Source organism: Equus asinus, chromosome 16 (assembly GCF_041296235.1).
Source record: "Equus asinus isolate D_3611 breed Donkey chromosome 16, EquAss-T2T_v2, whole genome shotgun sequence".
NCBI lineage: Eukaryota > Metazoa > Chordata > Mammalia > Perissodactyla > Equidae > Equus > Equus asinus.
In genome coordinates, this window is record NC_091805.1 from 14575232 (window position 1) to 14601178 (window position 25947).

Here is a 25947-nt window from a genome sequence, read left to right on the forward strand (position 1 = left end):
GCAAAACACTTATGTGGTGACAGACAAGAAAAATGTACAACTGAAATTTCACAATGATGTCAACTATTATGAACTCAAATATAAAAAACAAAACGTTGAAAGAAACTGAGAAATACACAAAAAAATGGAAAGATATTCGATACTCTTGGATTGGAAGAATTAACATAGTTAAAATGCCCATATTTCCTAAAGCAATCTACAGATTCAATGAAATCTTCATCAAAGTTCCAATGACATTCATCACAGAAACATAACAAAGAAGCCTAAAATTTATATGGAACAATAAAACACCCTGAATAGCCAAAGGAATCTTGAGAAAAAAGAACAAAACTGGAGGTATCTCACTCCCTGATTTCAAAATATACTCCAAGACTATAGTAATCAAAATAACACGGTATGGCACCAAAAAAACCACACAGATCAATGGAACAGAACTGAAAGGCCGGAAATAAACTCAAACTTCTATGGACACTAATTTTTGACAAAGGAGCCAAGAACACACAAGGGAGAAAGGAAAGTCTCTTCAGTAAATGGTGTTGGGAAAACTAGACAGTCACATGCAAAAGAATGAAAGTAGACCATTATCTTATACCATACACAAAAATAAACTCAAAATGGATTAAAGACTTGAATGTAAGACCTGAAATCATGAAACTTCTAGAAAAAAACATATGCAGTACGTTCTTCAACATTAGTCTTAGCAGCATATTTTCAAGTACCATGTCTGACCAGTCAAGGGAAAGGACAGAAAACATGAACAAAGGGATCACATCAAACTAAGAAACTTCTGCACAGCAAACAAAACCATCAACAAAATGGAAAGACAACCTAACAACTAGGAGAAGATATTTGCAAACCATATATCTGATAAGGGGTTAATATCCAAAATAAAGAGAGAACTCAACAACAAAAAAATCTAACAAGCCAATTAAAAAATGGACAAAAGATCTGAACAGACATTTTTCTAAAGAAGATATACAGATGACCAAGAGGCACATGAAAAGATCTTCAACATCACTAATTATTATGGAAATGCATATCAAAACTACAGTGAGAGGGCCAGCCCCATGGCTGAGTGCTTAAGTTCAAGCACTCTGCTTCAGCGGTCCAAGGTTTCACTGGTTCAGATCCTGGGCGCAGATCTAGCACTGCTCATCAAGCAATGCTGAGGCGGCACCCCACATGCCACTAGAAAGGCCCACAACTGAAATATACAACTATGTACTGGGGGCCTCTGGGGAGAAGGGGGAAAAATTTGAAAAAAAACTACAATGAGAAAGAGAAACCACCTCACACCATCAGAATGGCGATAATTAAGAAGACAACAGGGGGCCGGCCTGGTGGCGCAGCAGTTAAGTTTGCACATTCCGATTCTCAGCAGCCCAGGGTTCACTGGTTCTGATCCCGGGTACGGACATGGCACCACTTGGCAAGCCATGCTGAGGTAGGCTTCCCATGTATAAAGTAGAGGAAGACGGGCATGGATGTTACCTCAGGGCCAGTCTTCCTCAGCAAAAAGAGGAGGATTGGCAGCAGTTAGGTCAGGGCTAATCTTCCTCAAAGAAAAAAAAAGAAGACGACAAGAAATAACAGTGTTGGAGAGGATGCGGAGAAAAGGGAACTCTCATATAATGCTGGTGGGAATGCAAACTGGGGTAGCCATTATGGAAAACAGTATGGAGATTCCTCAAAAAATTAAGAACAGAACTACAATATGATCCAGTGATTCCACTGCTGGCTATTTATCCAAAGATCATAAAAACACAATTCGTAAACATATATGCACCCCTATGTTTACTGCAGTATTATTCACAATTGCCAAGACTTGGAAATGACCTAAGTGCCCATCAAGGGATGACTGGATAAAGATGTGGTATATATACACAACGGAATACTACTCAGCCATAAAAAGAAAAAGGAAATCTTGCAACAACGTGGATGGACCTTGAGGATATTATGCTAAGTGAAATAAGTTACAGAGAGAAAGTCAAATACCATATGATCTCACTCATAAATAGAAGATAAAAACAACAACAAACACACATAGACACAGAGATTGGATTGGTGGTCACCAGAGGAGAAGGAGGGAGGGAGGAGGGAGAAAGGGGTGATTAGGCACGTGTGTGGGGATGGGTGGTAATTAGTCTTGGGTGGTGAACATCATGTAGTCGACACAGAAATCAAAATATAATGATGTACACCTGAAATTTATATAGTGTAATAAATCAATGTTACCTCAATTAAAAAAAACTCTCTTCTGATAAATATATACAATTTTGCACAGCAATTCTGACTTTGATGAGTTTAATCTAAGATCTAGAGTTTAGTTTTTACCTTTTTGGAGTATATATATAAGTTTGGTGTTCTGCCTGGGACCGGAATGCCAGCTTTCGTTAGTTTTATGAAATACTTCTGCACTCGGCTGGCAACCTAAGGAAACATGACAAGCCTTTTAACATAATCACAAGATACGTAATACCTGAATAGTTTTTAAAAATTAAAATGTACATGTATCTTAATGATTGTTAACAATTTAAAATTTATCATAAACCTAGAAATAATTTTAAGCTGCCACCAAGACACTTACATTTAAAATCTAGACAAAAAAAAATCATTAAATTAAATTTGTTTGATTCCAAAGCTAAAGACACATTTACAACTTGTGAACACTCATGCTTGTAGCATAAAAACATGTCTATTAGTATTGATGGAATGTGAAGGAGAAAACTGCTCAGTATTTATTTTAGAAAGATAACCAGGGAATACTGACTAAGGCAATGTCACAAATCTATCAGCAGTCTAACAAAAAAGTATGTAACTGTTGCACTCATTAAACATTCAAGAGACAATAAAACCATTACATTTTTATTCTTTAGTATTTAGTAATGATCCAAAGCAGAATTATCCCAAGTTACTTCTGAAATCAATACAAAAATATACAAAGCTAATAAAATTTTTAAAGCCCACACACTATAGCACCTCTGTAGCTAAAAATGATGCAGCAGATCTGAGGTCAGCCGTATTAACCTTCAGAAAGAAAACTATCAAAAACATAACAAACACACAGGGCCATTTCCTCAGTCACCTGTTTTGCTGTCCTATTGCCCAGCTCATCTGCTATCTTCTGCCAGCGTCGAGATTCTACTTCTTCAGGAGGGTACTTCAGGAGTAGCTGTTCAAGTTTTTTCTAAGCCAAACCGAAGACCAAATTTAAGAAAGTTTAATACTGAGTTTCTAAATAAATACATTCACATTTCATTGCAAGCTATAACACTCCCTCCCCAACTTTGGGGGTTAGGTCAGTAGAAATGCTCATGGTAGAAAAATTTGTAGTAAGAAAGTTAAGCTGTCACAGGGAAAATGAGATGAGAGATTAAACCTATGAAAGACCTTATAAAGTTTTCTATTCATTTCAATAAAAAGACAGCACCCTAAAAATTTAATTAACTAACTAATTAGCATTTTATACATCTTAGTGATTTCCATTGGCCATCTTTTCTTGCTAGACTATGTTTAGGCTCGCCCCTATAGATTTGACAAAAATGTGTAAATTCATTTGAATTTAGACAGAATACTAACAGAGACTTTTCCCTCTTTTGTGTGGTCCTCCATGCAAATATCTGATTTTAATATTCTGACTTATCTCCTAAATTCTCCCATAGTCCTAAAGATGCAGAATAACCTGGATGCTTGAAATAAAGGTTTCCTAAAGCTCTCTATAAACTACTAAACTCTTTATAGCTGTGAGGTTAATCCTCATAGGAGACAGAGATGTTTCTCAAACCTTATTCACAAACAATCCAAAATGTAACCCAACACTCTGACCTGGCTTTGCTAGCTCCCCTCCACGACAAAAATAAGAATTCACTTTGAGGCACAGCTTTACGTGGCCCCAGGTTTTTCTCCCTCCCAAAGATACATTACAAAAACTTTATTCTATCCATTTTACTACATTTTTCAATCCCCTCCCAAGACCCAGGTTCCTTCTTTAAAAATCATCCCCAAAAAGGAATTCGTATGTTCTCAAAATTCAAAATTCTTGAAGTGTACAAAAAGGTATACAGAAATAAGTTTAAATATTTTAAATTCATGGTTAAGAGGGATGACATACAACAATATACACTTTACTCATAATACTGACTCTAATTTTAACCTTTTTTTTAACCTATGCAATTTAGAAATATCTATTACCTGTTCTTCAACAGTCCACAATTGGTTAAATGTTTCTGGTTTGGTATCATCACACAGGCGTCCTCTTATCATCTGCATATAAAAATGAGGCTTTTGTCAAAGAGAAAATACAAAGACTATCCTTTGACATAGCCAAATAACACACAAATTGTGGAATTTTTTATTCATTTCAAAATATTTTAGTAAATTAATTGTTTTAATGTGTACATAATTTATTGTTTACATATGTTTTCACATTCCTTCAGTTCATTTCCTTTTATACTCCTAGTAATCCTGTGATATAGATGACAGCAACTTCATTTTAAAGAAAAGAAAATAATGCTTTTCCATTCTGAACCCACATGTCTACCAAGGTTCATCTAATAGCGGCAAGGCCAGGACTCAAATCCTAGTTACATTCCACTACAAACAAAGAGGTCTTATTTTTAGAATAAATACTGTGTGTCAGGCACTGCACTAGGCATGTTTCATGCACCGCTCATTTAATCCTCACATCAGCTCTACAGCTCAGGTAATAATCACGTTTTACAGAAGAGGAAGCTGCAGATTGCAGACTTGAATATAAAGGACATCTGAAGTTCCACAGCCAGTAAGTGGTGGAGTTGGGGTTCCAACCCAGGTTTCTCTTAACTTCAAAATTCATGTCTCCACTATCTTCAGTGAAAGATTGCTTGATTTTTAAGAATACACACCAGGAAAATGTTAAGATGTTTTGTCTACAATTCAAATTTTCCTATTCTGACGCTTTATACTGCTTACCTGAGGACGACTGTTTGAGCCTTCTGGACCATCACTCAAAGGCAATATAGAGTACGAAAGGGACTCGCCATCCTTCTTAGGATCTAAAGGACTTTTTGGTCTAGCAGGTAAACCTACTGAAAAGAAGACCATGTGTAGGATTATTAAAGCAACACTTTGCCAGCTATTTCTCTCCTTAAATTCTTATCATGTAATTTCTTACCTTTATCGAAAACTAACTTAACTCTTCTAGTATGTCTTTTACGATTTTTAAATTCTCTTTCAAAGTTCCCAAGGCTATTGGTATATTGGTCCCATACAATCTCAGGCAACTGAACAACTCTCTGCGGATACGGAAGCCCTATATCAGCCTGGGGGAGAAAAATAATAAAGTAACAGTCTACATTTAATTCAAGAAATTATCAACTATACCCATATTTTCAGATGAGTCCAAATCCAAATAATCATCAACTGGGCATTTCTATTCACTGTTTGAATCCAATAGCCAAAAAAGGTAAGATAATATAGCCTAAACATCAAGTAGAAAAGATGATAGCAAGTGAAGGAAGAATGAATTTAACAAAACATAAGCACTATTTTTGGATAGAGCTCAAAAGCTGAACTATATAGATAAACTATAATTTATGATTAACAAACTTTAAACATAAACAGGAAAGCAAAGAAAGGCTTTTATCTCTAAAAACAGCATATGAAATGTGTTTGTTTGCCACAGATGAGACTTGACACACTGAATTCATTTTAAATGTACCTCCATGTTCATAACTTATCCATAAAACAATGAGTTATTTTCACAATATATAACTCTAACCACATGTACAAAAAATTATGATATCTTGAGAATCAAAACCACACCTTTGATTTACTTGGAATTCAGTTACTTTACCACCACCTTTAGAGAAGTCAGTAGTTGTCATAATTACTAAAACCAGGTCATTATGATCAATATCTTTTGATAGGGATTTGGGTTACACAGGTAGATGTATTTGTCAGAACCCATATCATGGTTCAATCAGTATTTGCGAATTTCACCATATAAATTTCACCTTAAAAAGAAAGTTTTAAAAAAAATTTTAGTTAAAAATATGCATTCTGAAGTGTTTTGGTGTTAAGTGTATACATCTGCAACACTGGAATGTATCAAATGTACTCCCACCTTGAAATAAGATGGAATGATGGACTGAAGGACTGACAGATACATGATAAAGCAAATACAGTAAAAAGTTAAGTATAGAATCCAGGGAGCGGATATGTGTGTGTTAACTATACAATACTTTCAACTTTTTTGTGTACTTAACGTTTTTCATAATAAAATGCTGAGAAAAAAATCAAGCCATAAATTATGAAACCGGCAAGAAAAATCCACTCTGTGACACAGAATTCTTAGTTTTTATTTTGCTTATGACTGACATATAGCATTATCACCATCATCATAATACTAGATATTGGTCCAAGGCTCAACTTTTGTAAAATTAGAGTGTCTTTTAAAATAATGATGGTAATATCAAAGAAAGCTAAATGTTTCCTGCATTGTATATACCACAAGTTTCCTTAATTTTAATTAGGCGTTTTTAGATGTCCACTAAAACAAACAGATCTCATGTCAACAACTAAACTAACACAGTAAACCTAATCAAACTTCTAAATTAAACCCAGTAAAAAAATTTCTTCCTAAGGAACATAAGTCTGTCACGATTACTAAAGTATTTGGATTTAATATACGTCTGTACATTTTTGTAAAAAATTCTTAAGATGATCAATATCACATCTCTGTTTCAGATATAAAGTGAAAATAAATTCAGTTCTAAACTAAATCTGGAAATGGAGAACCGCAAACAACCAACTGCATACAAATCTAGTAAATGTGCCTAACTGCATCTTTTTGTCCGCCCAGGAACACGAATAAAATGAGATTAAGGTTAATAAATTTTTTATTAATATTTACTTTTCTAATCTGTCTGTTTCAGTTGAATCCATTCTAAGTAACCATTGTACATCTTTGTGCACCACGAAACTGTTTAATAAATGCAATGATTTCTAACAAATCAATATAGAGAGTCTATATCCATTATGATATTTAATGTTCTGAAAGCATGAAGAGAAAGGAATATTTGTCGAGTAAATAACTAACTAGAAAGATCCAAATAATAAAGTAATGCATCTAAATGAAATAAAGTCCCCAGGGTTGTTCCTTTGACACCTAGCAGACCACATCTATGACTAAGAAAAACCAGTAACTAATAACTGAAGTTGTCATACTATACAGGCTAGGTTTTTGTTTTTTTAGGTGAAGAAGAGGATTCTTCTCTATAGTTCTTAAGTTTTAATCTTTTCACACAATGCTGATTAATGTCACGCCTCTCAAATTTATTGAACACTTAGTGTGTCCCTAATTCAAGACACATATTGCAGCATGGACGCACGTCTAGATTACCTTACTTATATACCAAGAAAGTTATTAGAAAAAGTTGAATTGTTTTCAAATGGTTTACTGTTAAAGATGAAAGTTCTGTTTTAAGGAAAACAGAAAATTATAAGGAATTTTTTATACTAAGATAAAAGACAGTTCAAAATTAAGTAAATAATTCATACCTCTTCCTCACGGATTTGGCAACCATAATCTTAAAGACATTTAAAACAGAGGTTTTGTTTTTATCACCATTGTTTTCTATCTATCTTGAGAGTTACAAAAGTAACTTGCAACTAAGCAGTTAAATCCCAAAGTATTTTTTCTTTTAGCTTCACTAATCCTGAAGTCCTGAAAGGACAAGAGGGAAAACACTCCAAGATGGGGAAGGTAAAAGGAAAAGATCACAAAAACGGCTAAGGAAAAGGACATCAAGTTCCTGTACAAATATCCAATTAAAGCTCCTAGCTGTCCTCACGGGGGTATTTTGTTGTGTTTGGTGGGGGTGAAGGAAGGCAGTGGCTGCCTTCAGTAGTATGGTTAATTACAGAGGGGAAAAAATTAAACATTTAAAAAAGTATATACCCATATAAAAACAATGAACCAAGTTATTATCAAATATATCTCAATAAATCGTGAAAGGTTCTCTCTATATATACCTTCTTCTGGAGTTTTTCCACAAATCCAATGGGATTTTTTAGAGCTTCTCTCTGGTGTCTGCCTAAACTTTCAAGGTCCTGGACTGCTTGAGAACGTTGAGCCTCGAGTACAGCAATCGTCTGTAACAGTCTCTGATAACTACAGAGACAAAGAAAAACACCTCACTAAAATTTTCCAGCAACAACAATAAATAAAAACTGAGTTCAAGCCATGATCTACTAGTAAGTCACACAGTCTTTTTAAAGTTACCTGAAAGAGTTTAGTAAAACATATTACTGGGAATAAATGAGGTCTTCCTGAGTTACGAAGTACCTAGTCAGAAAATATCAGTTAGAGAAAGCAAAGCCTTATTCCATCTTAAGTTTTTAAATCTTGAACCCGAACAAGTGCAGAAAATGAGAAAGCATCCTGACTTTCCAACAAAGTCATTAAGAAACTGCTAAATAAAAAACAATTAAAATCATTAAGATTTTAGCACTAGGAGAGATCACCAAACTCAGCCCTTCTGTTGTACTCTGTCAGAACAAGGAAAGTGAGGTCCATTTTCTTGCCCAGAGTTACAAGAAACTGTCACATAATTCAGACATGATCTTAGGTGCCGTGATTCTCAGTTGCTCCTTTTATTTTACCTCCAACCTGGAGGCAGTTTACTTTCCCATCAATTCTTAAGTATTGAACAGTTTTAAAGAAAGTCCTTAAAGATACCTTTTTACTTCCTTGCCTACAAAGGTCCTTTTAGCACAGCTAACATATAATTTACCCACACAAATCTACTACCTGTCATTATCCTGAAATCTCACTCTGGTACATGATACTAATTAATTCTCTCTCTCTCTCTCTTTTTTCTTGTTTATTTGGTTCAAATTGTCCTGCCTCTCTGACTGTCTAATTTCACATATCAATACACATATGGAAACATGTTAACCCAAAAGCCTTGAATGCTCAAATACACTTTGCAAAAAGAATCAAGAACAACTCACTTCAAATTCACTTCAAAACAAGTGGTTAAGGCCTTAAAGTTTTAGCGAAGCACAATTTGTCTTTATGGCTTCAAATAAATTTCATTCTGTTTCCCACTAGACTGTAAACTCCATAGTGGCAAACACATCAGAAAAGTTCACTGTTTTGTTTTCCAGTGCAGCACATTTTCCAGCATATAGATGCTCAATAAAGTTTTTTCCCTTTTTTTTTTTTGCTGAGGACGATTCACCCTGAGCTAACATCCATGCCAATCTTTCCCTATTTTTTAGTACGTGGGCTGCCAGCACAGCATGGGCGCTAACAGAGTGGTGTAGGTCCACACCAAGGAGCCGAACCCAGGCTGTCAAAGCAGAGTGTGCTGAACTTAACCACAAGGACTGGCCCTCAATAAATGTTTTTTGAATGAACAAATGAATGAACGGATATTCTGTGCAATCAAAAAATATACTGAATCTTTTCAGTTCAAAAGTTGGCAAACTTGCAGAACTTTCAAAGGAAAAACAATGCAATTTTGAGGTTCACAGCCATGGTGTAATTACAACATGATATTGTCTATCAGAAAAATTTCTCTGGGGCCAGCCCCGTGGCAGAGTGGTTAAGTTCGCGCGCTCCGCTGCTCGTCGGTTCAGATCCTGGGCGGACATGGCACCGCTCATCAAGCCACGCTGAGGCGGCATCCCACATGCCACCGCTCATCAAGCCATGCTGAGGCAGCATCCCACATGCCACAATTAGAAGGACCCACAACTAAGAATACACAACTATGTACCGGGGGTCTTTGGGGAGAAAAAGTAAAAAAATAAAATTTTTCAAGAAAAAAAAGAAAGAAAAAGAAAAGTTTCTCAGCCTCTTGCTAAAACACACCTTATTCTTATTCTCAAGTCCCTTGTTAACTAACCCCTGATGAAATGTTTAATAATTAAGGTAAAAAAACTGCTAACACTGAAGGGTAAGACCCCTCTCAAACTACAGAGAGTTAATTGAAAGGTCAGAGCTGAGTTGGAAAGCAAGGCTGTACTAAGTCAGTCCTGGATCAGGTAGAGAGGTGACGTCTAAACTCACTTTCCCTAAGCCTCTGTTTAGTTTGAGGAATATGCAAGTGTACAGCCCTGCTTGTTCTGGCCGTTCCTACAAGGCAGGCTCACGCAGGCTCAGTCTTGGGGTGACGGTAGTGAGTTGAGTACGAGAACCTGTCCTCTCTGCAATACCCTTAACTGCCATGCTCGACCTCCAGAACTTATCCACTACTAGCAGAATAACCAAAGGCTTGTCCTGGTATCTCTATGATAGGATTCACTCCTGTTTTAAAAGAAGAGTTGCACATTTCTGTATCATCAATATAAAAATGACTGTTGAGTCTACTAAACTTTGAGTAAACTGTTATAAGCACAGTAACAATTAATGAGGCATAAGTAAGAACAGGGTTATGGAAAAAACAAGTGGAGGCTTAAAAAAAACTGCTACAGTCAGTTATTGACAGTCAGGGAAAAAGGGCTCTATTTGAAGCCAATAAATTATAACAATCTTACTATATGTAAATTATTCCACAATAATTCTGACTTTAAAAAAATAATTCTGGGGCCAGCGTGGTGGCATAGAGGTTAATTAAGTTCACATGCTCGGCTTCGGCAGCCTGGGGTTCACGGATTCAGATCCTTGGCGTGGACCCAGCACTACTCATCACGCCACGCTGTGGCAGCATCCCACATAAAATAGAGGAAAATTGGCACAGATGGTGGCTCAGCAACAACCTTCCTCAAGCAAAAAGAGGAAGATTGGCAACAGATGTTAGTTCAGGGCCAATCTTCCTCACACACAAAAATAATAATAATAATTCTAACAGAGATGACAAAGTATAACTCTTCAACCCCTATTTTGCTTCTCTTTAATCAAGAAAAAATGATTACCAGATTGAAAGGCCTAGGATAAACATGAGTAAAGACAAAGAGTACTCAGAGATTTTACCAGTAAGAATACCATATATATATATCCCTCAGCAGAAATAGAAGGAATCAAAAAACCGAGGTGACAACTAAAAAAACAGTAAGATAGACAAATTTATTTTCAAGCCTACCCACCCACTCACTTTACCTCCAAAAGCAAAGTACTAAAAGCAGATCCAGGCATTAGTTGAGGCAAGATTCTTTTGTTCATTAACTCAGTAACTACAAAGAGAACAAGGCACTATCCTAAAAGCTTTCATAATTATTAAGGTAAATCAGGAATGGAAGTGAGGTATAGTAGGGGAGCTACAATTACACTAAGAGAGGGAGAAAAGAAACCGAATGAGAGTGAATGAGACAGGGCTGGCCATGCTGTTGGAGCCGGAGGACAGGTATGTGAGGGTCCATCATACTAGTCTGTCTACTTTTTTGTATGTTTGAAATTCTCCAGAATGAATTAAAAAAACACCTCCAACTTTAGTCCAAATTAATGGGATACATGATCACTGTACTCTTCCCAGGCTGATCAGATCACCTGCTACTGTACTCAGCTCTGCTTTGAGACAAACAGGTCCATGAACAGACAAGGTGTATGAGAAACTACATAATAAGAAATAACAGTAGTGTCTAACATTTACTGAATTTGGACTATATGCAGAAATTGTTGTATTTTAAGTGAATTAACTCAGTCCTCACAACGAACTTATAAACAGGTACCATTATCCTTATTTTACAAATAAGGAAACAAAGGCACAAATTAAGTAACTTGCCAAGAACATATCAGCATTTAGTGTGGAGATGTGAGGAACAGATAAAGACTCTGAGAATATGTGGCCTGGAAATAAAAACCTCCAGTAGAATATTATTTCAATCTCTATTTAACACGTATCTATGAAGAAAAGGAAGTAGTCTTGTTTTACAGGGCATAAAGGGTCAAACCAGAATCAAATTGTGATAAAGGCACAATATGAAGAAAAACCGTGTCTCAGTCAAAACCAATAAAAGATGGTAGGATAGTGATCAATCACCAAAGATGTTTATAAAGGAAATTCAAGCACTAAAAATCCGTTAACTCTACTTCCAGTAAAACATGCCACTTTTACTTTTGCTACTCATAGAACCAAGTAAGAGAACAGAATGACTTAAAAAGAAAAGTATCTACTTTTGCATGGATACAAGTATAGTTAAAGCATTCCCACACGGACAACTTTGTATTAAATTTATCAAAGTTGTTATCTATTTCTAAAGCTGAATCTAATGTTAAGAATAATGAGCTTACCTGTGGAGAAAAATTGTTCATTTAGTTTTGTTTCACGTCTTCAACACAAAGCAAAAACAACTTTAGGTTTTATATTATGGAATTATATTTGGCTAAAATATAAATACTGTTCAAGTCTATACCTAAGTTATTTTCACCACCTTTCATTATCCAAGGCCTCTTGAATTCTTTATTCACTTCTGTGAATATAAAAACATTTATATGAAAGAGAATATAGGTAAAAATCTTAATGTCCGAAAGAGAATACCAAAGAATTAGCAATCTAGAAGTTTAATTTTATTGTCCAATTTCTGGGCAGTAACATTACACACACTGTGAGAGAGAGAGAGAGAAAGAAAAAGAAAGATTACATTTACAACCAAACCAGAATCTTTTTTAAGGAATCAGATTTCTGTTTCTATTTTACAAACAACTCTTAAGGTTACCTGGCATTTGTAATCTTAGAAAACTAATGAGAAATGCTTTTTAAAAATTCAGATTGAGGACTATTCTGCCAAAAAATTGGCCTAATTTTTCAAACAGTCATTAAAAATAGTGCCATTAAAGGGGCTGGCCTGGTGGCGCAGTGCTTAAGTTTGCATGTTCCGCTTCGGGGGCCCAGGGTTCACCAGTTCAGATCCTGGGTGCAGACACAGCACCACTTGGCAAGCCATGCTGTGTTAGGCATCCCACATATACAGTAGAGGAAGACGGGCACAGATGTTAGCTCACGGCCAGTATTCCTGAGCAAAAAGGGGAAGATTGGCAGCAGATGTTAGCTCAGGGCCAGTCTGTCTCAGCAAAAAGAGGAGGATTGGCAGCAGATTTAGCTCAGGGCTAATCTTCCTCAAAAAAAAAAAAAAAAGTGTCATTTAAAAGAAAAAGTTATTTCAGATGAGGGGTCTACAACCTATGGGCTGTCTCTTGTTATAAATAAAGTTTTATTGGAACATAGCTACACTCATCTGTTTATAAAATGTCTTCTGGCTGCTTTCTAGCTACAATGACAGAGTGGAGTAGTTGCAAAGTGGAGTTGATCCCCAAAACCTAAAATATTTACTATCTGGCCTTTTAAGAAAAAGTCTGCTAGACTCTGCCCTAGATTAAGAGATACAGAGACGTGACAACCAACTGTAACACATAATCTTGGATAAGATCCCATGGGGGGAAACGGACATTTTGGGGAACAGATGGAAGAATTTAAATAAGGACTGTAGATTATATCATTTTATGGTATCAATGCCAAACTGCTGGGGTGTAATAAGGTATTTAACGTTACGCAGGAGAATGTTCTTGTTTTTAAGAGAGATATACTGAAGTATGAGGGTGATGAGTCTATAACATACTTGTAAATGGCTCAGCAAAATGAAAAAGTTTTATAGTATATGGAGTGAGAAGGAGGATGGGGGAAAGGGAGAGAGAGAAAACAAATGTTACAAAATGTTAAGTTGTTAACAACTGGTGAATTTAGCAGAAGAGCATACACATACTTATCATACTATTCTTTTAGCTTTCCTAAGTTTTATAATTTCCCTAAATAAAAACTGAGTAATGAAGAAGCTATTCATTACACTTTGCTACTAGAAAAGAGCAGCTTGATCATTCTATGAACAGTGAGCTTGATTAAACACACTGAAAAAAACTAGAGGAAGTAGGATAACATAAGAATAAATGTATTAGTTTAATTCACTGCAAGAAGAAAAGGGAAAGGGGTATAGAAAAACTTACAATCAGAGGACTTAACCAATTATGTTTCACATGTGTGCACATTTTACAAATGTGCACATGTACGCATTGGTGAGAAGAAGGAAATAAGAGAAAGAAGAGCAAGATATATGCTAGATTTCATTTTCAATAGGACAAACCTATGTTAATACAGTGAATTGTTCCTCAAGAATAACAATCAGGTCATTTTAAACAACAACAAATTCCATCCTAACAATCTATCAGTGTACAACTATCTGGGAGGGAAATGTCTCTTCCTTCATGAAGGGTTTCAAACACTGGAACTATAGGATCTGCAAATTCAATAATTCATAAATGACCTTTCACTCACTTTTTATTTAAGTCCAGAAGTCATTAGAGGGTGATCAAAAAGCCTTACAGAAACGAATACCTCGGCTTCTGATAATATGTCTTTCCAGGTATAAAGATCAACCCTATATGAAAATAACTAAAAATGATGAATTAAAAACAAGTAAAGAAAAATCCATGCACTTGATTATTTTAAAAGCATGGAAGAATCAGTAAGATACCAAGACTTTTTATTAACAGGCCAAAATCCAAGTGAAGGCGTAAAGTGGGAGAGTCAAACGGAACACAAAACTGCTTTAGCCTTGAGGGCAGGTACTGAACCCTGCAAGCTTGAGCTCTATCTTCTGTCCTTCACTTGGCCAGGGAACAGAAGACAGAGCCACCAAGGTAGACATTCTAACAGGAGACCCTCTCCCATTAAGCTACAACACTACCCCTCAGGTCTCATCCCACAGGAGAGTTGCTTTGAGACTCAAGAAAAGCAGATAAAAATTTCAACCAGGGGCGAGCCTGTTGGCATAGTGGTTAAGTTCACTCGTTCCACTTCGGTGGCCCGGGGTTCACAGGTTTGGATCCCAGGCACAGACCTACCACCACTGGGCAAGCCACTTTGTGGTGGCATCCCACATAAAATAGAAGAAGATAGACACAGATGTTAGCTCAGGGTCAATCTTCCTTAAAAAAAAAAACAAACCATAAAAAGCTGTTACCACAATACAGTCCTTGTACATATTTGCTGCCCCAAATCATCTTACCTGAGTGGCCTAAAAGAACTGAAGCCATGACTATAGTTTAAAGCAGTGGTTCTGGACCGGTACACACACGCCCATTCCCCACCAAGACACCCACAGAAGCAAATGCAATTTTCTCCAGAGGAATACATCTTCATCACAGGCCTCAAAGATAACCAATAAATAATTTTCCAAAGAAAGTTACCAAGCATACAAGAAAGCAAAACACAAAGAATAAGAATAAAGGACAAACTTGAAAATAGCTATAGGGAATAAGAAACAAAAAACTGAGAGTGCAGCTTTGAAAAGAAAGCAAATTCACATTTTAAAAATATAGTAATTAAAACTAAAAGCCCAATGGGGACAAATTTCCACTTCCAGGAAATGTAGAGTAGGCAAATTCAGAACAAACTCTTTATGCACGACAGGCTGTAAAAAATATTTAAAAGCATCAAAGAGCTTAACAGAAGCATAGGTAACACCAGGTCAAGATCCATGAGACGACAGAAATCAGAAAATTAAAACATTTTGGGGGGTACTTTTACCCTGGAGCAACTGACTGATCCAGAAGCAGAGACTGAGAGGCTGAGCAGTGCTTTTGATATCCTAAAATGGTAGAAGAGCAAAGGCGGAGTCCAGGGCCTACCAAGGGGAGAGGCTCTAGGAAACCAGCCTATGCTTTGGCTTGAGATCCTGAAGGGCTACACTCTAGGAATAAGGGCAAACAGGAAGCAAACAGCCCTCTCACAGTGGACTAGAATATCTCAGTTTCTAATTATCTAGTGAGGCTGAAGATGTACATACCCCAAGACCCAGACATCCTATATATAGGCATGCAACCTCAAGAAATTCTTGAATATACACAGAAGCATGTATTCGCAGCAGCCTTATTTATGACAACTCAAAATCAGAAACAACCCAAATGTCCATCTAAGCAGAATGGATAAACTATGGTAGAGGTATACAATGGAATACTATACAGCAATGAAAACAGACAAACTATACCTATTTATATCAACACAAATAAAATATGAAAAATATAATGATTCACAAAAGAGTACATGCAGTACGGTTCAAAAACTAAAGTAAACTTTAGTGTTTAGGGATACACACATAGGTGGTAAAACCTTTTAAAACAGCAAAGAATAATTTTCACAAAAGTAAGATAGTGGTTATCTCTGAGAAGAGGAAGGGGATAACTGAGGAACTAGTAAAGGGAACTTTGGAAGTGCTGTCAATATTGTATTTCTTAACCTGGATTGTGGTTAAACAATTATAGACTAATTTTATAATTACTCTATATCTGTATATAATTATTGCATTACTGTTATATTTACGATATTATACAATTTTTTTGATAGGGAAAGTTTTCTAGGAAGAAAATGTTACAGAGAGATCACTTCTACCTTTTTAGAACTTTAAGATTCGCAAAGGAGTCCTGGTTCAAGTCTCAGCTCTATCAGCAACTAACTATGGAACCTTATTCAAGTCAGTAAACCTCAGGCCTTTGCTTCCTCAGCTATAAAATGAGAAGAACAGACCAGATTAGTGACTGCAAAACCTTTTTTCAAAATGAAACATTCTAGGATTATCAGACACTTGTTCAACTGTGGTCACTCAATATTATACATTCTTCCTGAGTTAAAAATGGACTCACTTTATATTGTACACATAAATACAGCATTAAGTTACTGTTTTCTTCATACAGAATCATATCTAAGACCTGGGTTTATCAGCTCGGCCCATAGCAAGATGCATGCCAAGAAATTGCTCTCAGAGAGGAAGGTACTGAAAAGACCTAAGGGGTAAGTTTCCCCTACATCACAATGTCTACTCATGATACATTAACAGCTTTTCTCTCACAGAGGTTACTTCTAAAAAGAAATTACCTGGAATATACAGCTACGGTTTATGAAGAGACTGGCTGTTCTCTAGCACGCTAAATAGTTACTTCTTGAAGGCAGGAATTTTTAGGTACACCTTAAAATTAACTTAGGTACACCTTAAAAGAGGTTCAAAAGAAGTATAAAGTGCTCAGAAAGATGAAAACAGACAAAAACCACAAAAGAAAATATAAGCTGAATAGTTATTTGAATGGATGACTTTTCAGTGGTTAAACAACTCTGTAAGAACACTTTCAATGGTATATATGTTCTTGTGAGTTCTTTAGGTAAGCTAAAGGTACATAAAGCCTCTATCCTTTTCAATATTTGAGACTTAGATGCACACAAAGAAGGCATACTTACCAAATTCATGGGTGACATGAAGCTGAGAAGAATAGCAAATACTACAGATGAAAAAAATCAGCATTTAAAAATAACAAGCAAGCTAGAATACTAGACAAGATGAAATTTAACCACATAAACAAAAAATCTGGAATTGAACTGTAAAACCACCAGACAAGTATAGGATGGCACGAACTTGCCTTAAGAGGCACAAAAAATTGTGATCCTCCCAGCTGATCCTAAGTTCATTTATGAGGTTAAAGTGTGAAGTAGCTGCTCAAAAACATATAATATTAGCTTGAACTTGTATGAACCCATTCAAACACTTATCAAGCATGCTCATTGTACATAGTACTATATTAGCCATTCTGAAGGATACAAGTGTAATCAATATGCAGCCCTACCCTCAAGATCATTACAATTTAGGTAAGAGGGTGTGCATGTGTATATTGGTAGTTGCTTATTTAAATATTGAAAAACAAGAAAGCTTATAAAATTCCTAGCCAATTCCAAAAATTTGTAAGAACTATAATGATTAACATACTGTAAGAGAAAAACACATATGTAAAATCTGACTAACCATGATGAGTGCATAAGCATGTTATGAATAAAGTGATCATTCCTGGAAGAACCAAGCAGTATCTCATGTAAGAAGTAAAAAGCAAGCTGAATCCTGAAAAATATGTGGTATTTCAACAGAAAAGGCAAAAAGAGATTAAGGTATTCGAGGTAGAATAAACAGTGCAAGGAAAAGCACAGAGGCAGGTTAAGTGCGATGTACGCTGAGACAAGGTGATAGTATGGAGAAAACATAGCAAGAGGGCAAGTTGAGAACACACAAAAAAGTCTTTAAATGACTACTAGAAAGAGCTGTAGATCTGATAGGACCAAGAGATACGGGTTCTAATCCCATTCCAAGCTGTGGTCAGGATCAAACTGATTAGCCTATCAGGCCTTTAGTTTCCTCTTCCACAAAATAAGAGTCTCTAAAATCACTTTCCACTTCCAGAATCCCCAGGAAGTACAGCTTGAGCATCTATATTTTTTTTTAAACTCCACAGATTATTGTGAAACATGTCCTGCATAAAGAAGTACCACTCTAATGCAAAAGGGAGCAACTGTCAAGTTTTGAACGATGATGACATAAGAAAACATTTGCATTTGGAAGGCTAAAATGGCTGCAATGTGTTAAGATAAACTTGAGAGAGATGAAAATGGCAATGGAAATCACATAGAACGCTACATAGCTGATGTATAAGATTACATTCTGAACACTCTATTTAACACTGAAGAGTACCCACAAGTTGTTAACCAGCTAGGATTCTGAAAAGCAGAGAAGTTAAAGGAACGTAGCTAGCAGAAGAGAGCATATTAAAACTGTCTGCTTTGTAGAGAAAGGAAGAGACATATTCTAAGTCACCCCGAAGTCAAACTCACATCATTCAGTAGAAGCTCTAAGGAGGAATCTGAAGCTCAATACAAGGCAAGATTTCAAAAAGTGGTGGGTTCCGTGTCACTAGGTAAGTTCAAAGAGATACTGAAGGACCACCATCAAAGGATGCTATAGAGGCGTTATATCAGATGGAAGTTTGGCTTAGATTTCCATCAACACCATTCCAAAATGGCTTCTAAGGATACCAGGAAAGAGCATTTAAAAAATAAATTTCTGGGGCCAGCCCCGTGGCCGAGTAGTTAAGTTCGCGTGCTCTGCTGCAGGCGGCCCAGTGTTTCGTCAGTTCGAATCCTGGGCGCGGACATGGTACTGCTCGTGGGGCCATGCTGAGGCGGTATCTCACATGCCACAACTAGCAGGACCCACAACTAAGAATATACAACTATGTACCGGGGGGGCTTTGGGGAGAAAAAGGAAAAAATAAAATCTTTAAAAAATAAAAATTTATTCAGTCTAAAAAGGTTATGTATCATGATTCCAATTATATGACACCTTGTAAAAGGTAAAATTACGGAGACAGTAAAAAGATCAACAGTTCCCAAAAAGTTTGGGAAAAGGGAAGAGGGGTGAATATATGACGCAAAGGGGGTTTTTTTCCTATACCAGTGAAATTATTCTGTATAATATTATAATATTGTATGCATGATATTATGCATTTGTCAGAACTCACAAAACTTTAAAGCATAAAGAATGAATCAATGTATGTAAATTTTTAAAAATCATTTAGAAGGTCAGGGGATCCTAGGAAGGAATGTAAAGTGTGACAGAAGGATCTAACTGTATTATAAATGTATGAAACAACCTCAGCGAGGGGGGTAGAAGGAAAAGGTACTGACCTAGATAACTTTGGAAATGAGCGGAATTCCTAAGATTAAAGGCAAAAGGAACTGCACAGAAGCACTTTATTTTAATTGACTTAGTTATTTCCCACAGGGTTAAGAGTTAACAATTCTAATACTACTATACATATATAACAGAATTAAACAATTAAATAAATGGGTGGGAGACGGCCAGGTTTGCCAGTGCTGGAGTGGGAATTTACAGATAAGGAAGGCAAGGAAGCTACAATGATCCATGTGATAATATAATGTATTAGAGGTAGAGTCAAAATACAAACTCATGTTGAGCTTAGTGTAGATACAGGTGATTACATACAGAAATATTTATAGATAGGTGTATATACACAGATGAGTATACACACATGTATTTTCTTGCTCTGTCAGCTGAGACAGCTAAATAAAAGCAACAACGCCCCTCAGTAGCAATGAGCAAACACAGCACCTAAATATTGGTTTCTAATACTGTTCTCCAACAAAGGAAACCAAGGTTCTTCGGAGAGAGGGCTGATTCTAGGGCTAGGGCAGGAAATATACACGGTGAGTCTGGAGTATTTTGTGCCAGAAAGTAAGAGAGTGCCCAAAAAACAAACACATGCAACAAAAACAGACCACCTTGATGGGACAACAGAAAGGTTCCCAATGGCCAAGGCTGGAACAATTTGAGCAACAAAGTAAAGTAGTATTAAATTATAACCCAAGGTATAAAAATAAATGAGTCCATATTGATATAAAATGATTGAATGAAGAAAGAGGGGAGAGAGAAAGACGGAGGGAGGGAGGGAGAGAGAGAGAAGGGGGGAGAGAGAGTGAGCCAGAGGAAGACAGATTATAATTTACATATATAACAATTTTTGTAGATACTCTGCCCTCAAGGAGGGAGAACAAAACTCCCTATTCCTTAAGTGTGGGCTATGCACAGCGACTGGACAGAGGGACAATAACTTTAGAGTGGAGGAACCTGACAAATACTACCTCAGCCAGGTGATAAAGATCAACAGCAACAAATCATATTAATAGTATATATCCCTTGGTATGACATGATATAAATGGCACTTTAGCTCTGTGGTCTTCCTCCTCAAAACCTGCAACTCTAGTCTAGTCATGAGGAAAACATCAGATAAATTCCAATAGACAGAAATCTATAATACCTGGCCAGTACCCCTCAAAACTGACCAGGTCATCAACAACAAGGAAAAAAGAGAAGCCTAAGTAGGCATAAAAACTAAATGTAATATAATGTGGTATCCTAGATGGGATTCTAGAACAGAAAAAAGATATTAGGTAAAAACTAAAGAGCTCTGAATAAAGTATGGATTTTAGTTAATAATAATGTATTAATATTGATTCATTAATTCTAACAAATGTGTCATACTAATATAAGATTATTAATAATAGGGGAAATTGGGCAGAGAGTGTATGAGAACTCTCTGTAATATGTTCTTGATTTTTCTATAAATCTAAAAATGTTCTTTAAAAAAAACTATTTAAATAAATAAAATAAATGTCCCAACCTTCCCTGTAGTCACTGTTGCTTTGTTATCTTGGAAAGCAAATGGGGAAGTATTTAGTTGAGGTATGTATTTAAGATTCCACCAGTTGAAATACCAGAATTTAAGAGATCCCATCTAATTATTTTAAAATTAAAAACTTTATGTTAGCAAATTTACTGTTATTTATTTCTGGTTAAACTTTACCATATAGAGCATTCTAATGGTTCTAGAAGTCACCAATTTATAAATAATTTTCAGCCACTATCTCTGTCCAATATGAATATTTGTTCAAAGTATCTTTTTAGATATTATCTCTATTCTGATTAAGAGTGATAACTGTTAGAGCATTTCAAATGTAAAATCTTTGTCAAATAAATCTAATCTCTAGACTGACTATAGTTATACAACCTAAGCTATTAAATAAGCACAAGTCTAGTCTTTTAATTTTAGTGCTTCAGCACAGTAGTGACATTGAAATAGAAACCATTATGCCTGGCATAACTTCTATATACTCTTAAAAAATACATTTTGATGAGGAGGCTGGGAGAAGGAAAAGCTGAAGGACAACAGTTCCTTCAGTTTAGTAATGGTAGTTCTCTTATATAACAATATTAGAGCAACTTAAGTATTTATAGTACAATGGTTTTTAAAGTGTAATTAAATAAATGAATGGTTAAAGTTGTGTTTAGGTGTATAAGCATCTGATAAGAGCTGGATTTATATAAAATTTTAAAATCACAAAAGAGAATAGAAACTTCTTTTTCTTGTACTGATATTGCTACCTTTTAGCCTCATTGTACATACTACTATTAATTTTATTTTCTGTGCAGCTATTGTGGCCTTACTTGTACTCTCATTCCACAAATATTTATTGAGTATATATTAATTATGCTCACATATGTGATCATACTTATTCTTGATCAAAAATCCTTTGAAATAGGTATTATTACCACTTTACAGATGGCATAAGCCAAACTTAGAAAGGTTAAGTACTGGTAAAAGATGGTTGCCATAAAATTCTTTCCATACTATGATTATTTACACATCCTAATTTATGTGTAATATTGAGCTTAGATTTTATACACTGGGAAAAATTAGCCCAAACCTAAAAATCAGAAATTATCCAAAACCTAACTTGAGGCCTTAATTTCCTGCCTTATTTTTAAATATAGCAGAACAGTAATAAAATTAGCCTATTTAACAACTCTTCTTATTCATCTACTAGTACAAATACTAATTCGACAACAGAAAACAGAGGAGAAAGAAGCATATCAGGAGATTTTTTTTTAATTTAATGTATCATAAACAGGGTAGGCAATGCTTAACTAAAACACGTTATTCATAATTAAAGAGGAGTTTTGATAGCCTCAAATAGTTGTACAAAAACACTTGTCCCTTTGCCAAAAGTCTTCATTTGTACATTCTCAATATACACTTAGCCTCCTGAAAGAAGCATAATTTCTAATGTGTTTCAAAGGGTATTTTCTTTTGCATGAAGGTTTCATCAACTATCCCAAAAACAGTCATTCTTTCAGTGGCCTCTAAAACAAAAGTTATCAGGTTTCTCTTTTCAGAATCTATCTTAGTACCTGGAAACTGGCCTAAAATAGATCTACATTGGAGTCTACAGTCTTTCTCTACAATACCAAAAAGAAAGTCAAGTAAGACAGCTAAGCTATATTTTCCTTCTCTCTCATCACTGTGTTGTTTTGTCTGGCTTAAAATCAGTCAGGAAAGATTAGCCACTTGGTCTGATTTAAATAGAAGGCTTAAATAAGCTTCATATATATCTCTATACTCTGATGCCAAAGTATGATTTTTAACATCTTTTTTCAGTTTCAAATACTTGGAGAACCACTAAGATTTCACTCATTTATTCATTAACTCATTGACCTGCTAAACTAAGGTCCTGCATTAAGCAGTCGGGATACAATGGTGAACAAAACAGACAAGGATCATTTCCTAACAAAGGTATGAGTCAAGGAGGCAACACGAATAAGTAAACAGACAATTACAACATGGGGTGCTGGGTATCGTAAAGACAGAAGCATACAGCATAGGAGGGCATTGAACAAAGATTTCTGAGAGTCAGGGAAAGCTTCCCAAAAGATGTTCAACTGAGACCAGAAAGAAGAAATGGAATTAGCTGGGAAATATGGGTAGAAGGGAAGGAGTTCAAGGACTGCTCCAAACAGAAAAAACGGTAGGGACATTATGCCGAAACACTTCTAAGCAAAGCACAGCACCTAAGACCACAACAGAGGTTTGGTGTGACTGGGAGTGAAGAGAGATGAGGCTCGGAAGGAAGGAAGGGATCAATTACACAGAGCTCTGTAAAGCCAAGACGGAAGTTGATTTTAAGGGCAATGAGAAGCTGCAGAGAAGTTTTAAGCTGGAGAAAAATAAAAATTTCCCATTTGAAAAAGACCATTCACATCAGAAGAAGGAGAAGAGATTAGAGTACAGCAAGACTCTAGCGGGAGACCAATTAATGGGCCGTTGTAATAACCCAGGGGAAGATGGACTGTATTAAGGTAGTGAGAATGGAGACAGAGTTAGTAATCTGAGATTTATCAGATAGGCTCTATAGCACTTGGTGACTGTCGAGACAAAAGAAGCTGAAAAAAATGTTTCAAGAAAGAGGGCCTACAAAGCCAACTCCTAACAAAAAATCTAAAGGAAAAGACCGTGATAAGTTCACTGGATTTCATACAAGGAAATCACTAGCACGTCACTTTACTGCAGTGATGGAGGTCCAAGCCAGACTTCAGCACTTCAGGAGTGAGTGAAAGGTGAACAAAGAAGAAACAGAAAGTAGAAAGTAGAATAAACTTATTCAAGAAATTCAGCTATGAAAGGGAGAAGGTAGTAGGACAGCGTTGAAAAACTTTATGAAAAATGAAAAGATGATTTTTTTTGAAAGATTTTATTTTTTTCCTTTTTCTCTCCAAAGCCCCCCGGGACATAGTTGTATATTCTTTGTTGTGAGGCCTTCTAGTTGTGGCATGTGGGATGCTGCCTCAGCGTGGTCTGATGAGCAGTGCCATGTCTGGGCCCAGGATTCGAACCAACGAAACACTGGGCCACTTGCTGCGGAGCGCGCAAACTTAACCACTTGGCCACGGGGCCAGCCCCGAAAAGATGATTTTTTTAAACCAGAAATGATTTAAGCACGTTTAAATGCTGATGGGAAAGGGCCCAGTAGACAGGCTGACTAAAAAATCAGTTAAGAGTAAGAACAAATAGAGCAAATCCCTAAAAGAAAGAGGGGATGGGACCCAACAGGTGGGAAAAAGAGATCCCCTGATTCACTTATTTAAGGATGGTTTATCATTATCATCATGAGCACTATCATGATTTTGTATTGAAACTTTAATACTTATAAGATATTACACTAAGCCCTTTACAATAGCCAGCACCCCTATACATAGGTATTATTACTCTTTTTATAGATGAGGAAACAAAACTTCAAGGAGGTTAAGCAACTTACCCAAGGTTTCAAGTGGTGGATTTGAACCCAACTAAGCCTCTCTAACTCCCAAGAGCATAATCAATAGGCTATGCTCTTACTCACGAAGGATGGGTACAGATATAGATAAATATGTGGCAAGATATTCATTGAGGTAGCTCTGCTCTGCTTCCTTTTATTTCCTCATGAAGCAGAAAGCCAGGTCATCTGTGGAGTGACAGGCGCTTAATGAGAGTAAAAAAGATTTTAAATAGTCATGAAGAAAAAGCTGATTAAGGAAATACAGAAGGTAAAGGACACCTGAGAGGCCCCCAACTATAACTGGAAACCATGAATTTACAGTGGTACCAACATGCAGAAGTATGTGATTTTTCTTCAGGAGGAACAAAGGAAAGGCAATGGGAGACGGGAGGAAAAAAGCTGGCAGGAAAGCTATGCACTTAAAGATCAGGGAATCTAAACCTGATAAGAAAAGGAAGAAAGGACAGCTAAGGACAAATATAGAAAAAGTAGAGTTGTTAAGGGAATAAAAAACTTCATGTATTCTTCTGTGTACTTATTTGCCAATTATCAGTTGTCCATCTGTTCTGTGCCAATTACTAGGAAAGGAAAACAAAACGAAAGGCACACACAAACACACTGCAATCACATCTCAAGTGTTATGGAAGAGTATTAACTTCATAAATATCCTTAAGATATTAAATGATTAATTGAGACATTGCAGGCATAAGAAAAAAGTCTGATGGTAAAAGGGAGCAAAATATTTGGAAGAACTGAAAGCAAGACTGTGTGACTAAAATACAAATGGGGATGGAAATCAGGTAGTGGTTTAAAATATGTCTCCCTAAACTCCTTGGGGAAAGGGACCAAATCTTACTCATCTTTATATATGCAGTGTCTAAGCCTATGCCAAACTTATAGTAGGCACTCAACAGATGTTAGCTGAACTGAGTTAAGTCAGAGCAAAGCAACAGCAACCAGACTGCACAACTGATTGATAAAATTAATTTTAAAAGATCTATAGTACCGAAACATCAGCTTTAAGCAAAGGCAATTACGCTAGTACTGAAATACTGGGGAGCCCTAAATCACAGTGCCAGGGACCAACCAGAAATTCACCTGCACTTAATTAAGGACACTTAGTAAGCCAGAACAGATGGAGATCTTACACAATCATTATTTTTTACATGATTTACAAGCATGATTAACAAGCAACTGTAATTTTTTCACACTATCATTAAGGCAGTTTTAAATTAATTAGTTAGACCTGGGACTCTGAACATGGCAGATAAAAATTACTATGCCTAGAAATGAAAAAATAATAATTTCTCAAAACCACTTATTTCTTCCAGAGTCTGCCAATTCAATTTTCTGCTAGACTATTGAGACACTAGAAAATCATATTTGTAAGAATAATGCCTATTTTCAAATTAATAATCACAAAATCCATACAATGTGAGTTTGCATGCTTGTTGTGGTCTTCAAACAGTACTGCATCTTCACTGAAGTC

At 36.1% G+C, this 25947-nt stretch overlaps 1 protein-coding gene across 13 annotated transcripts in view; it reads right to left on the reverse strand.

The window, feature by feature from the left end:
- Positions 1 to 25947, reverse strand: part of ZZZ3 (zinc finger ZZ-type containing 3) — a 117803-nt gene that overhangs the window by 22840 nt on the left and 69016 nt on the right. For 7 of the 13 annotated variants that reach the window (XM_044749546.2, XM_044749542.2, XM_070486622.1 and 4 more), the window contains 6 exons: positions 8014 to 8152; positions 5153 to 5300; positions 4951 to 5066; positions 4192 to 4263; positions 3086 to 3187; positions 2335 to 2430 (listed from right to left, as the gene is read on the reverse strand). In XM_044749546.2, the coding sequence (XP_044605481.2) occupies positions 2335 to 2430; positions 3086 to 3187; positions 4192 to 4263; positions 4951 to 5066; positions 5153 to 5300; positions 8014 to 8152 (673 nt within the window). The remainder of the gene's footprint in view (positions 1 to 2334; positions 2431 to 3085; positions 3188 to 4191; positions 4264 to 4950; positions 5067 to 5152; positions 5301 to 8013; positions 8153 to 25947) is intronic. The other 6 variants (XM_070486632.1, XM_070486628.1, XM_070486626.1 and 3 more) reach the window with 1 other exon arrangement.